Source organism: Salvia miltiorrhiza, chromosome 8 (genome assembly GCF_028751815.1).
Source record: "Salvia miltiorrhiza cultivar Shanhuang (shh) chromosome 8, IMPLAD_Smil_shh, whole genome shotgun sequence".
Lineage (NCBI taxonomy): Eukaryota > Viridiplantae > Streptophyta > Magnoliopsida > Lamiales > Lamiaceae > Salvia > Salvia miltiorrhiza.
In genome coordinates, this window is record NC_080394.1 from 44,784,148 (window position 1) to 44,798,580 (window position 14,433).

At 44.8% G+C, this 14,433-nt stretch overlaps 2 protein-coding genes across 2 annotated transcripts; both read left to right on the top strand.

Annotated features, from left to right (window-relative positions):
• Positions 1–8,403: 8,403 nt before the first annotated feature.
• Positions 8,404–9,843, top strand: LOC130998530 (uncharacterized). The gene is made up of 2 exons (XM_057923945.1): positions 8,404–8,751; positions 8,797–9,843. The coding sequence occupies exons 1-2, from the start codon at positions 8,404–8,406 to the stop codon at positions 9,841–9,843; spliced, it is 1,395 nt and encodes a 464-aa protein (XP_057779928.1).
• Positions 9,844–11,796: 1,953 nt separating this feature from the next.
• Positions 11,797–12,237, top strand: LOC130998531 (uncharacterized). Its single transcript, XM_057923947.1, has one exon. The coding sequence runs from the start codon at positions 11,797–11,799 to the stop codon at positions 12,235–12,237; it is 441 nt and encodes a 146-aa protein (XP_057779930.1).
• The last annotated feature ends 2,196 nt before the right edge of the window (positions 12,238–14,433 follow it).

Sequence of the window (14,433 nt, forward strand, 5' to 3'; positions counted from 1 at the left end):
CCTAATCCTGACAAAGAAACCATGGCGGAGCAGAATGTCCAATACATGGGGGATTTCTCCAGGCCGGTCATTGGGAACACTAGCACTTCAGCGATAGTGTTGCCCACGGCGGTTCGGAATTATAATCTGAAGCCTAACGACTCGAACTTGTTGCCGCTTTTCCATGGGATGCCGAGTGAGGACGCCTTACAGTTCATCCGTGATTTCTGCACTCAAGTGAAGACCTTCCCACTGTTGGAGCTCACCGAGGATCAGTTGAGACTCAAGTGCTTACCTTATGCACTCAAGGACCGGGCTAGAACGTGGTTGCTGTCCCTGCCGCCGAACTCCATCACTACATGGGGAGAGGCGTGTGAGAAGTTCATGCTCAAGTACTACCCTAATCACAAGACTCAAGAGATTAGGAGCCAAATAATGAACTTCATGCAAGGAGCTGACGAGCCTCTCCACGAGGCTTGGGAGAGATTCCAAAAGCTCCTTGATTCAGACGGATTGATTCAGACGGCACAGTTTATGGTGGACAGTACAGCAGGGGGCAACATTGCCCGGAAGACAGCTGATGAGCTCAAGGAGATTTTCAACACACTTGCAGCGAGTTCTCAACAGAAATCAGTTAGAGGAAGGAGGGTTGAAGCCAATGCAGTAGCTCCCAACAATGAGCTTCAGAAGCAAGTAGCAGATTTGATGAGGCAAGTTCAGCACCTCAAGATGAACCAGGCAGAGGCCCCACCAGTTCACGCGCCACCAGCAGAAGGATGTGGAATATGTGGCGATTTTGGTCATGGAACCAACGTGTGCCATCGCATGGGGGAATTCACACCTGAAGGAGAAGCAGAGGTCTATGCTGCTCAGAGCTATCCGGGGAGGCCTCAATTTGAACAGAGGCCCGTGTTTAATCAAGGGCAACAAAATTCCAACTCGGGTTGGAGAGCTCAGCAGCAGAACTACACTCAAGCTTATCAGCAACAGCAGCCCCCGCAGTATCAGCAGTATCAACAGTTTCCTATGCAACAAGGGAATTTTCAGCAGCAGCAGCAGCAGCAATACCAGAATGCTCCCCAACAGTTTCAGAAGCAAGCTCAACCGCAGAAGCCGTCTCTCGAGGACACCATGCAGTCTTTCATGGAGATGACCAAACAGAACATGGAGTCTCAGAGTGCTACCATCAAGCGCCTCGAGACTACAGTTGGGCAACTTACAGGAGCTCTGAATCAGCTGCAGCAAGAACAGCCAACGGGGAAGTTCCCAAACCAGGACCAGCAGCAGCATCAGGCTCATGCCGTGGCAGTAATCAAGAAAAATGCTCCAATAATCACGGGGAAATGGAGAAGCAAAACCGTGCAAGCAATCAGAGCTACCGAATGCCCCAGTGAGCCACTGCCACCTGTCACTGTTGCACCAGAACAACCACCACCTAAGCAAGGAGATCCAGGTAGTTTTATTTTTGATATTAGCTTAGGTGGGGTTGAAAAGGCCTTAGGAATGCTTGATTTGGGCGCGGCAGTCAATTTGATGCCGCTTGATATTTTTGAGAGGTTGGGAAATAAAGAGCTGAAATGCACGAATATTAAGATAGAACTAGCTGACGGCTCCATTAGCAGCCCACGAGGCCTTGTTAAGGATGTAGAGGTGGTTGTGAGGGGGATTAGTGTTTTAGCTGATTTTGTTGTTCTTGATGAGGGAAAAGGGATTAGAGGCGAGAATGGGCATCTCGTTCTACTTGGCCGACCCTTTATGGCTACCACCCATACTCGCATCGATGTGGGTACAGGAACTGTAAGTATGGTAGGGGCAGGTAGAGCGGTAACATTCTCTGTTTTTGATCAAAAACCTACTACCCCCACTCGCTTAATTCAAACCTGCTCTTATGTTGAAGCATTTGATGCTTTGGATGAGAACTATATTGTGCAGGAATTCCTTAATCAGCTGCAGGAGGAGGATGAGATTGTGGAGGAATTCCTAGCTATCTTGCAGGATGAGGCTGACATTGAGCAGAAACCTCTGGATAAGCTGCACGAGGAAGATGATATAGAGCAAGGCTTTCTGTCTGCCTTGCTACTGGAAGAGAAGTTCGATGAGGTGGTGTCACTCAATCTCCTTGGATGGGTGGATAGAGGAGCATCTCATGATATGAGCATGGAACGCTCATTTGAAGGACCCGCAGCTGCAATTCAAGAAGATGTGTTTACAAGGGCGCTAAGGCAGCTGGAGCTTCAATCGGATTTTGGTTAAGGGTTTCTCTCAGTCGGGCTGGCGACTTAAAAACTAGCGCTGCATGGGAGGCAACCCATGTTTTCTTGCTTCTTCTTGTTTCGTTTTTCTTTCGTTTTGTTTGTGTCTTGTTTTGTTGCTTTTGTTGTTTGGTGCAGGTTGTTGTGTTGGAGACTGCTTGTTCTTTGGACGAGAGAGATGCAGACATCGTGGGACACTACAGACTCACCACTGGATCGGTATTTAGGGAAGTTTCCTCTTTCACCTCTCTTTTTGTTTGCACTGAGGACAGTGCAAGATTTTAAGTGTGGGGGGGGGCATGTTTGTTGGTAAGTTGTAAATCCTGTGGGTGTCTTCTTGTTGTGTTCTTGGGCTTTATTGTGTTGGGGCGAATGGTCCCCTTCTCTTGTTTTCTTGCCTGTTTTTAAGTACATCGCATGATTCATGGTAGTTCACTGGCGATTCTGGATTGTGTCTGTGTGGCTTGTTGTCCTTGTTTTCTTGATTGATTTGTTCCCAATGAAGTGTAATTAGTTTAAGGTTTTGGTGCAACACCGTGATGAGCAACTCTTGACGTGATTTGTCCGGTAGATGCTAAGGGGAGTGTTTTCAGTGCAATTTCCTAATATCTGTCTCTGTTTTGAATTGTTGGTTGGTTGATGAGTTTCTGATAGTCTGGGTCTCTGCTCCTCTAATGTTTTCATTATGAGCATGGGAAACCACACGAGAACATTTTGGATCACCGCCAAAAGTGCAATCTCGTGAATTATGGCCCATCTATTAAGAGCGAAAATAACTTGACCCCAAAAAAAAAAATGAGAAGTGTATTGTGAAAAAGTGAAAGAATATGAAAAGGAATGAGATATGATTGTAAAGGAAATTGCATTAGGAAATTCACCCTTAGCGGAGAATTGGGTCTGATCGGATTGAGATTGTATCACCTTGTTGTTGCACTTTAAATCTTAGCTTTGAACACTTGTTTGGGGGGCATTGATATCTTGAAGGACTTGGATTGGTTTGTGTTTGCTTGGTGAGAAGAATCGCTTGTGGGTTTCCTTTCGATGTTGTGATTGTTGCTTGAGGACAAGCAAGGATTTAAGTGTGGGGGGGTTGTTTAGCCCTATTTTGTGATGATTTTACGGGTCTTGTTGTTGTGCATTCGAGCATGCTTCGTGTCTTTTTGATCTATCCTTCACTTGCTCGATGTTATTTGGGTGTATTACTGTTGTGTGCAGGAATCGGGAGCAGCCGCGCGTTTTGGCGTCGTTTGGAGCAGTTTCGGAGGCAGAGCTCACTGGCCGCCGCCGTTCCACGGCGGCCGCGGCCCCACGGCGCGGGCCGTGCAAGTTTTGGAGAAATCTGCGAAGCACCGTCACGGCGGCCGCCGTCCACGGCGCCGCCGTCTCACGACGGCCGCCGCCCCTGTGCAATTCCGGCAGTTACGTTTCAGCCTATAAAAACCTGTTTTTTAGGGTTTTATTCCAGATTTTCGACCCTAGCAGCCTCCACCTGCGATTTTATGCTTTTTCCCTTAGTTTAGTTAGATAGAAACATTCTAGATACTTGTGGATTCCGCTAGATCGTTGTTTTCATTGAATCGATTGTAAGTCTTCATTTTGATTAGTTAATCTTTACAAGCTTTCTTGTTATTGCATTGCCTAGATAATCGAGCACTTAGATAATGATATTTGATTTATGCTTTTGATGTTTTCATCGCCTAGATAATTAGTGTTTATGGTTGTTGATTTACTATTGCTTTCTAGATTGCTAGTTAAAACCCTAGGTTTTGGGCTTTCCTGTGTTCTTAATCCGCTTCCCATCTTTCGCCTAGATAGATTTATATGCTTCCTGTTGATTCTGCATCAGATAATTTACAAGCTTTATTTAATTACGCCTAGAATTAAAGAGAGAGTGTCAGACCCAATCTACCCGATTAGAGTGTTTAGGTTTTATTTCTGTTTCTTGTGAGTAGCACGATCGAAGCCCTGCTAAGCTTTCCTTGAGAGACGACTTGAGTCACCTTACCGCCCTAGGACGACCTCGTATAAATTCGAGTCCATCCGTTAGGTGTTTTTGGATGAGTCATTAAGGACAATACGGATAAAGGTTAGACATGATAAAGTCAGCGCAGACAAAAGGTCGTCCCAACGGAGTCAGCGCAGAAAAAGAATGGAAGCAACCAACGTCGAAAATCTAGAAAGACCACGTGCTCAACGTAAAGCTGCGAGGTAGTTAGGAAAGTTTGTTAGAGGACAGAGAATCATTCACGTACACCGCATGTGGAGAGCGTGAATGACTTGTATAGACCCTTTTACCCTTCGCCCTAATGTAGTCTTATAAATACTCCCTGTAGTTCATTGTAATACATACGCAATTTTACTCTAAGTTTTCTTATCTGCAAGTTTCAGGCGAGTTTATTCTGACATTGCAACTCAGGTTAAATCCGATCTCCTTTCTCCGATTCATTTAGACTTAGGTTTGGGTGTTGAGCTTCACCACTCAGGATCATCCTTTCTCTGCAGGGCCATTCCTTTTTGGTGATTACCTTTTCAGAGATGTACTATCTCCTACTCTGTAGTAGCCGTTCTCACCAAACAAAGGAACCTCGAAGATTGAAGCCTCAGCCCAAGTTCAAATTACTCTCTAACGGAAGAAATCTTGAAGAGCATTTCAGCTAACGGATCTATTCAAGACCTCTCCTATAAATAGAGCTCGAGGATCACTTCAATCTTCACCGATTCAACTACATAAGTTGAAACGCTTCCGAATTCGTTAATGCTAGCCACGTGGATTCAGCGGACTGATACTAAAGTTAAGTATCAGTTAAACATTCTTCCTCAGATTGAACCTCTAAAGTTTAAAGGAAGCCACGCACTCCAGAAGTATAGCCGCATTAAATGCAGAGATCTTAGGATCATCCTTTCTTTGTAGGGGGCCAATCCTTTTTGGTGATTACCTTTTCAGAGATTTCCTATCTCCTGCTCTGTAGTAGCCGTTCTCACCGAACAAAAGAACCTCGAAGATTGAAGCCTCAGCCCAAGTTCAAATTACTCTCTAACAGAATAATTCTTGAAGACCATTTCAACCAACGGATCTATTCAAGACGTCTCCTATAAATAGAGCTCGAGGATCACTTCAATCTTCACCGATTCAACTACATAAGCTGAGACTGCTGCCGACTTCGTTACTCAGCATTCAATGTCCTTCCAAAGTTTGAATCGAAGAAGAGAATCTCAAAGCCAAAAATCAGTCACTGCTGATTACATACATTCTCTTAGAACTTAGGCAAATATTGTATATCCAAAGCCTAGGTATAACTGATTAAATAGAACTTGTTCTTTGTAATCTAGTTGTCAAGTTTTTGAACCTCTTTTCAATCGACCGAATCGAGAGTTTGAGTTGTTAGGAAGTTCAAACCAGTGCTCTGTCCCCGAAGAGATCTTAGTGCCCAATGTGCACTAAGAGTGAGAAATCCAACCAGGTGTGTTGGTACTGAAGATAGGATCTTCAGTTGTCCAAGTTTGCTGTGCACCCGTAAGCACATGCCCAGTGAAGTTGTCGGTCTGATCAACTGGCCGTGGATGTAGGAAGTTGTTGGGAACTTAATGAAATATCCTAATCCTAGGTTTGATGATACCAAAATCAATAGGTTTCACTTGTAGTAGACTAGAACTGTTCGAACAAGTGTTAGAGTTTTTTTTTCTAGTTTAGTTGTTGTTCTGAAGACTGAAGACTGAAGCCGGAGGACTGAAGACTGAAGAATGAAGTTGCCGACTGATGTAACGATTAAGGCAAAGTCAAATACTGATATTTGACAAACCAGTCCAAGAATCAGTTACGACTGATTATTTAATGCCAGCCACGTGGATTCAACGGACTGATATTAAAGTCAAGTACTAGTTAAACATTCTTCCTCAGACTGAACCTCTAAAGTTTAAAAGAAGCCACGCACTCCAGAAGTACAGCCTCATTAAATACAGAGATCTCAGGATCATCATTTCTCTGCAGGGGCCATTCCTTTTTGGTGATTACCTTTTCAGAGATGTCCTATCTCCTACTCTGTAGTAGCCGTTCTCACCAAACAAAGGAACCTCGAAGATTGAAGCCTCAGCCCAAGTTCAAATTACTCTCTAACGGAAGAAATCTTGAAGACCATTTCAGCTAACGGATCTATTCAAGACGTCTCCTATAAATGGAGCTCGAGGATCACTTCAATCTTCACCGATTCTACTACATAAGCTGAGACACTGCCGAATTCGTTACTCAGCATTCAAAGCCCTTCCAAAGTTTGAATCGAAGAAGAGAATCTCAAAGCCAAAAACAGTCATTGCTGATTACATACATTCTCTTAGAACTTAAGCAAATATTGTATATCCAAAGCCTAGGTATAACTGATTAAATAGAACTTGTTCTTTGTAATCTAGTTAACAAGTTTTGGAACCTCTTTTCAATCGACCGAATCGAGAGTTTGAGTTGTTAGGAGTTCAGACCAGTGCTCTGTCTCCGAAGAGATCTTAGTGCCCAGATTGCGCTAAGAGTGAGAAATCCAACCAGGTGTGTTGGTATTGAAGGTAGGATCTTCAGTTGTCCAGGTTTGTTGTGCACCGGTAAGCACATGCCAGTGAAGTTGTCGGTCTGATCAACTGGCCGTGGATGTAGGAAGTTGTTGGGAACTTAATGAAATATCCTAATCCTAGTTTTGATGATACCAAAATCAATAGGTTTCACTTGTAGTAGACTAGAACTGTTCGAACTCAAGTGTTAAAGTTTTTTTCTAGTTTAGTTGCTGTTCTGAAAACTGAAGACTGAAGCCGGAGGATTGAAGACTGAAGACTGAAGTTGCCGAGTGATGTAACGATTAAGGCAAAGTGCAATACTGATATTTGACTAACCAGTCTAAGAATCAGTTACGACTGATTATTTAATGCCAGCCACGTAGGACTAACCCCTTTTAAATACTTGTGGTTTGATTGATTTCACTACAGGTCATGGAAAACACTAACATTCCTAAGAATTTGATGGGTGATCTCACTGGGGAAGTCCGGGACCCGGCTACTGCTGCGACAGTCACCAACGAGGGAATTTGCTTGGGTGACTCTACACCCACTGGGCCAGTCAGATCGGTTTTTGCAGCGTTGTAGGCTACTTCAACTGTACAAGGATCGGGAACTGCGGGAGCAGTGATGGTCAATGTTACTATGACTGAGCAGATGCTGTCTTTTCTGAGTTATGCTTGCGCAAAACAAATGCTGGGAACCTCTGCATCTTTCCCGAATCTGGGTTTAAATGTTGCTCTAGAGATGGGGCTGCAAATTCCAAGGCTGTCTCGCCTATCGCAAACGTTACCAGGGAATGCCAGGGCTAAAAATACGGCAGGGTTGATCAAGAGTATTGTGGTTGTCCCTCCAGAATGAACCAGGACGGCTAGAATGGAAAATGCACCAAATGCCCGTCGAGTGGAGCCTAATTTCCTGGGAGATATGGAGGGAATTGAAGATTTGGAAGATACCTCTAGCCAGACCAGACCGGTCAGCCACCGTCAAGGAAAGGAGGTAGAGCTGGAAAAGGGGGCAGAGCTGGATGAGCCAGCCCTGCTGTAGAAAAGGGTCTTGATTATGCAGAAACACATTCAGGATCTGGTAGAGGTTATTGCGGACAGAGATAGGGAGAAGGGAAAAAGTAGAGTCACTGGGCACAGGAGGAGCCAACGGGTATGATCTCCCCGTTCTAAGGGCAAGAGTTCTCTTGACAAACACTCTCGCTGGAGAGAGAGGAGAGGTATGATGCCAGGGATGAAGGAAGTAAGCGAAGAAATGTCACTCAGCAATCTCTACATGAAGGAAGAGGCGAGAGCCGACAACGTTCTCTCCGAGAAGGAGTCGGGGCTAGGGTGAATGTCAGCCCTTTTTCTGAGGACATCCTGGCAGATCCGCTGCCTAGACATTATAGACCCATCACTATCGATTATGATGGCTCGGATGACCCGAAAGCCCACATGGCTCGGTTTGAGACTTTGACTACTCTACATCAATACACGGAGGGAATCAAGTGCAGGATATTCTCTACCACGCTCACGGGGATGGCTCAGCAATGGTTCCGGACTCTAGAGCCAGATTCAATTTAATCATTCGAGCAGTCACATGATGCTTTTACTTGCCAATTGCGAGTTCTAAACGAACTGTCAAAACAGCCATGTCACTGCTGGAAATGAAACAGGGATCTAACGAAACACGCGGGGAGTTCGTTGCTCGGTTTACTAAAGCATCGCTGGAAGTCCCCAGGGCTAAATCACAAATTAAGGGCTATGCTTTTGCTCGTGGGTTGAGGCCCGGTGCTTTCTGTGATAATTTACAGATACGACAACCAAGGGACTTTGAGGACATCTTAGCCCGTCTCCCCAACCATACTCAGCTGGAAGAGGCCAGAGCTGCCCGAAAGGCAGAGCAAGAAAGTAGCAAGCTCAAGAAGGCCGAGGGCAGGGCTGAACAAGTGGATAATCATTTTCAAGGGAGGGCACCGTATAGGGGCCTGCCCCCAAGGGTAATGCAGGGGAAAGCGCAGCCCATCTATTAATCTTCATACCAGGCTCAAGGCCCCAGGGCTGAACAAGGGGCAAGGGTAGTGAACAATGTGAACAGGTTGCACGACCAAACACCGTTGAATAGGTCTCAGGAGGAGATTTTCCATCTGATCAAGAACGAGCCTTATTTTAGAGCTCCAAGGGATTACGCTGAGGGAGCTACCAGGCCTGGGCCGAACAACTTGCTTTGTCAATACCATAACCATTATGGTCATCCCACGGAGTATTGTGGGCACTTGAGGCACCAGCTGGAAGTGCTGGTAAGTCAGGGAAAGTTGGATCAGTTTGTTAAGCAAACACCACCACTACAGCAACACAACAACGCTTACCCCGACAGAGCTGCACAGAATCAGGGAAATAGGGGAGGGGGTCACGGGGCTACCCCATCTCGAGAGAACAAGAGACAAGTCTATATGATTATTGGGGAGGATGATGGCCCTACATCAAATCGGGCCCAGAAACAAGCCATACACTCCACTAGAGCTGGCACTTACCCTAGACATGTGATGTCGGTTCGCACCGCAGAAAGGGAGCCAAATATCTCTTTTAGACCAGGGGACCATGCGGGGCTTATTCATCTGCATGACGATGCGCTGGTTTTTTCAGCAGACGTGGCGAATTACACTGTGCACCGCATCTTTATAGACTCGGGCAGCGCTGTCAACATCATTTACAAGGATTGCTTGACGGCTATGGCTTTGAATGCTGCTTTGAACCCACCAGGCAACCCGCTGTACAGATTTACGGGGGAGTCCATCACACCGCTGGGGTCAATAGAGCTACCCATGACATGGGGAAAAGAGGGAGCTTCGCGAACGCAAATTCTGAAATTTTTGGTGGTAGACTTTCCAAAGCCCAGCTGCAACATCATCGTGGGGAGGCCAGCCCTGAATGCTTTTCAAGCCGTAATATCTATGTATCACCTGAAGATGAAGTTCACGTTGGAAGGAGGGGGGATAGAGGAAGTAGTTGGAAATCAAATTACTTCGAAAGAATGCTTCGTCCGAAGTTTGACAGCGCAGACCGGAGGAAAGCGCTCCCAGAACGAATAGGAAAGGTCGGTCAGTAAGAGCCTCAGGCTGACAAAAAGCTCGAATAACCCAGCCGAGAGGAAAGAGGTTGAAGAATTAAGGAAGAATCCTGAGAAGCAGCCCATGATATCGACGGATGATCATTGCATGTTGGTAGAGCTGTTCCCAGGGAAGTTCGGATTTACTACCAGAAATGGCCCCAGAGCTGGAAAGGGAAGCTATAGAATGCCTTCGCCGCAATGCAAATGTCTTTGCTTTCACAACCGCAGACCTGAAAAGAATTGATCGCACACTGGCAGAGCATCGTTTAAATGTAGTCCCTAAAAAGAAACCAGACATTCAAAAAAAAAGACACTTTGGGCCAGAAAAAGATGCGGCAATCAGGAAGCAAGTGAACGCTTTGCTGGAAGCGGGGCATATAGTGGAAGTGCAATACCCCATATGGCTATCCAACGCCGTAATGGTTGAGAAAAAATAGAAGGAATGGTGGATGTGTGTTGATTATCGGGATTTAAATGCAGCTTGCCCGAAGGACTGCTACCCTTTGCCCCGCATAGATCAGTTGGTTGACTCGACGGCTGGGTGTGAGCTGTTGTCCATGATGGACGCGTTCCAGGGATATCACCAAATTAGTATACACCCTAATGATATTACCAGAACTGCATTTGCGGTTTGCTGTGGCGTTTTCAGCTTTGCTAGAATGTCGTTCGGGTTGAAAAATATGGGGGCAACCTACTAACGAATGATGGACACATTTTTCAAAGGTTAGATTGGTCGAACCATGTCGGTTTATGTGGATGACATGATGGTATAGAGCAGGGCTGCAAGATCACACCCGACAGACCTGGAGGAAGCCTTTGCTGTCATACGGCAGCACAGGTTAATGTTGAACCCGAAGAAGTGCACTTTCGGGGTTAGAATTGGAAAATTCTGGGGATACCAGGTGACTCCTCAAGGTATAGAGGTTAACAAAGACAAAGTGCGAGCCATAATTGACATGACACCACCGAGGAATATCAGAGAAGTGCAGACATTAAATGGAAGGGTCACAGCGCTGGGAAGGTTCATCTCTTTCTTAGCAGACAGGAGCTTGCCCTTTTTTAAAGTCTTGAGGAATGGATCAAAGTTTGAATGGACCCCGGGCTGTCAGCGGGCTTTCGAACAATTGAAGGAATATTTGGCAAGGCTTCCAGTGCTTACTAAGCCCAGCCCAGGTGAGACATTATATTTATACATTGCAGTAGGAACGGAGTCTTTGGGCTCAGTGCTCATTCGGGAAGAGCGTGGGCAGCAGAAGCCCATCTATTTTGTCAGCAAGATTTTGTAGGGAGCAAAGCTGAATTACACTGTGATTGAGAGGGCAGCCCTAACGGTACTCACTATTGCCCGAAGGTTACGATCCTATTTTTTGGCGTACAAGGTTATACTAAGGACAGCGCTGTCATTCAGACGAACACTAGGACGCCCGGACTTGTCAGCGAGGATGGTAAAGTGGTAGATTGTGAGCTGAGCGAGTTTGATGTGGATTTCAAACCACGGGTAGCAATCAAGGCGCAAGCCCTAACTGATTTCATGCAAGAGACTACGAGGGTAGAGGAGAGCCAGCCTTGGAGGGCGTCGCTGGATGTGTCAGTCACCAAAGAGGGGTGTGGCGTGGGCATACACATCCAGTCCCCAGCCAATGATGATTTACAGTTTGCAATCAAATATGGGCAACGCTTGTCCAACAATGAAGCGGAATACAAGGCAGTATTAAGAGCATTGCGGGTTTTAGCAGAGCTGGGGGCTGAGTCAGTACACATCAAATCTGATTCCCAACTTGTCGTGCAACAGTTATTGGGAGAATATGACATCAGGGAAAACATGATGGCTACTTACTATCTTAGGGTTAAAGAGTTGATGGCTAAGTTTTAGGACTGCCGCATTGAACAAATACCGCGGGAACAGAATAACAGGGCAGACTTGTTGGCTCGAATGGCCAGCGCTGTGGACCATACTTGGACCGACTCCGTGACATTTCTATTTGAGCCCAGTGCAGAAGGTAGAGAAGCAGTTTTTAGCGTGGAAGAAAAGCCAGATTGGAGAACACCTATCATTCATTTCTTACGCACGGGCGAGCGTCTTGACGCGGTTGTATCGCAGCGCTACCTTTACTGTCGATACTGTATGCTCAATTACCAGCTCTATCGCAGGTCCTTCACACATCCACTCCTCAAGTGTCTCTCACCAGAGGAAACATTGTATGCTATCAAGGAAATCCACCAGGGCTGCTGTGGTAATCACGCGGGGTACAAAGACCTTATGCGGAAAATAGTCAGGGCTGGATTCTATTGGCCCACGATGGGGGAGGACGCTAAAAATTTTGTCAACAAATGTGAGACTTGTCAGAAGTTTGCCCTGCGTATAGGGTTGTAAACGAATCAAATATTTTTGCTTGATTCGATATTCGATTCAAAATTTTGATATTCGTATTTGAAATTATTCGATTCGTATTCGATTACAAATATTCGATTCGATTCGATTAATATTCAAATACGAATATGAAATTGTGGTATTCGATTCGATATTTTTAAATATTTAAATATTCACAAATATATATATATATATATATATATATATATTAATCATATATTTTTTTAGGGGAATATTAATCATATATTTGGATAAAGAACAAGTTATACTCACTGGATCACTCTCGGTTACAAGTCCCAATGCAAGTCTCAACCTTTAATATTAGGAGTATTCCTTATTATACTTGAAACTAAATAAAGAAAAAGAAATTCCCTTAGACGAGAAATTAAGAAAAAAGAAATAAGAATAGATTCACGCATGTGTAGGGCTCCACTTCTCTAACCCATATCTCTCTCTCTCTAGAGGAGAATGAGATACACAACTCTCTTTAGAGAAAATACAGAGCTCGCCGCCCTAACCTCCATCGTCGTTCACTGCATCTCGCACACGTCCGCACCGCCAGATCCATTTTCCGCCGCCATCGCCCAACGTCCGCCCCCCGATTCAGATCTCTGGAAGCTCCGCCATCCCTGTCTCCACATAGATCTGTTCTAGTTCTAGTTCCTCATCTCTAAAGTCTCCTCTCTATGCGTAGATCTGTTCTAGTTCTAGTTAATTTTACTTTTGCCAATTTGTGTTCAATATTGTATTTGTTTTGTTGGGTGAGGCGTAGTCGCGTAGATCTGTTGTTCCAATTATTTAGCTAAGCAAAAAGATAAAACCCTTAATTAGTTGGTGAAATGCTTATTTAAATTTATGAGTTGAGTTGTCTTATGAGTTGTTGAAGCAACTTCGAACTTATGGTGTGTTGGAACCATGAAAACTTCATGCTCTGTGTATAGATTAATGGAAGTGATTTGTTTATTGTGATTTCCAAAAAACTTGTTAGAGCTCTGAAATGATTTCAATTTTGATTTTTCTTCATAATTTTCGAATCGAATAATCTCGAATCAAATCGAATAACATGGAAAATGAATCGAATACTCGAATCGAATATTCAAAAACTTTTATGTAGAAAAAAATTTGAAAAACGAATTGGATATTCGAATCGAATCAAATAATTCGAAAATCATTTCGAATCGAATATCGAATCACATTTAATATTCGAAACCTAATCGAATACCGAATCAAATATTCGAATATTGTCACGAATACGAATCGAATATGGTGATATTCGATACTATTCGATTCGATTACAACCCTACATGCGTATCAACACGCCAGGGGAGACCATGGGCATAATGCAAGCCACTTGTCCGTTTGACAAGTGGGGAATCGACATCGTTTGGAAATTACCGACAGCACTGGGAGGGAAGTGCTTCCTCGTAGTGGGTAGAAGCGGAAGCTGTAACCAAGATTGGCGAATGTACTATTGAAAGGTTCTTATGGCGCAATATTTGTTGTCGGTACGGGTCACCTAGGGTGTTAGTCTCAAACAATGGATCACAGTTCGCAGGGAAACAATCGAGGATTTTTGTCTAAGAATGGATATAGTGCAGTGCTTCGTGTCAATAGCGCATCCTCAAGCAAATGGGCAAGTGGAACTTACAAACTGTACTATTAGTGAAGGCCTGAAGAAACGATTGGAAAAGTGTAAGGGTAAGTGGGTAGAGAAGCTAGATGGCGTCTTATGGGCTCACCGTACTAGCCCTAAGACTGCTACAGGGGAGGCCCCATTCACTTTAGTTTATGATTCCAACGTTGTCATCCCGACCGAGGTGTGTCTAGCCTCGCACCGTATCTTGCATTATGATCCCATCAGGAATGACGAGTTGTGTCGTCTTAACCTCGATATGATAGACCTACACCGAGACACAGCTGTGTTGAGAACAGCCAAGTATAAGAGCCTTGTCAAGGCTAGGTTTGACAAAAAAGTCATAGTAAGAAAATTTAACAAAGGGGATTTAGTGCTGAAGCGCGTGGATGCGCTCCACCCAACCAAGAAGTTTAATCCCATTTGGGAGGGTCCGTTTTTTGTGACAGAAGTACTGGGAGGAGGAGCTTATCATTTTTCAGATGCAGAGGGTAGGCCGCTCACCAGGCCTTGGATTATCAACACACTGAAAAAGTTTTACGTTTGAAATTTCTCAGCGCTGACAT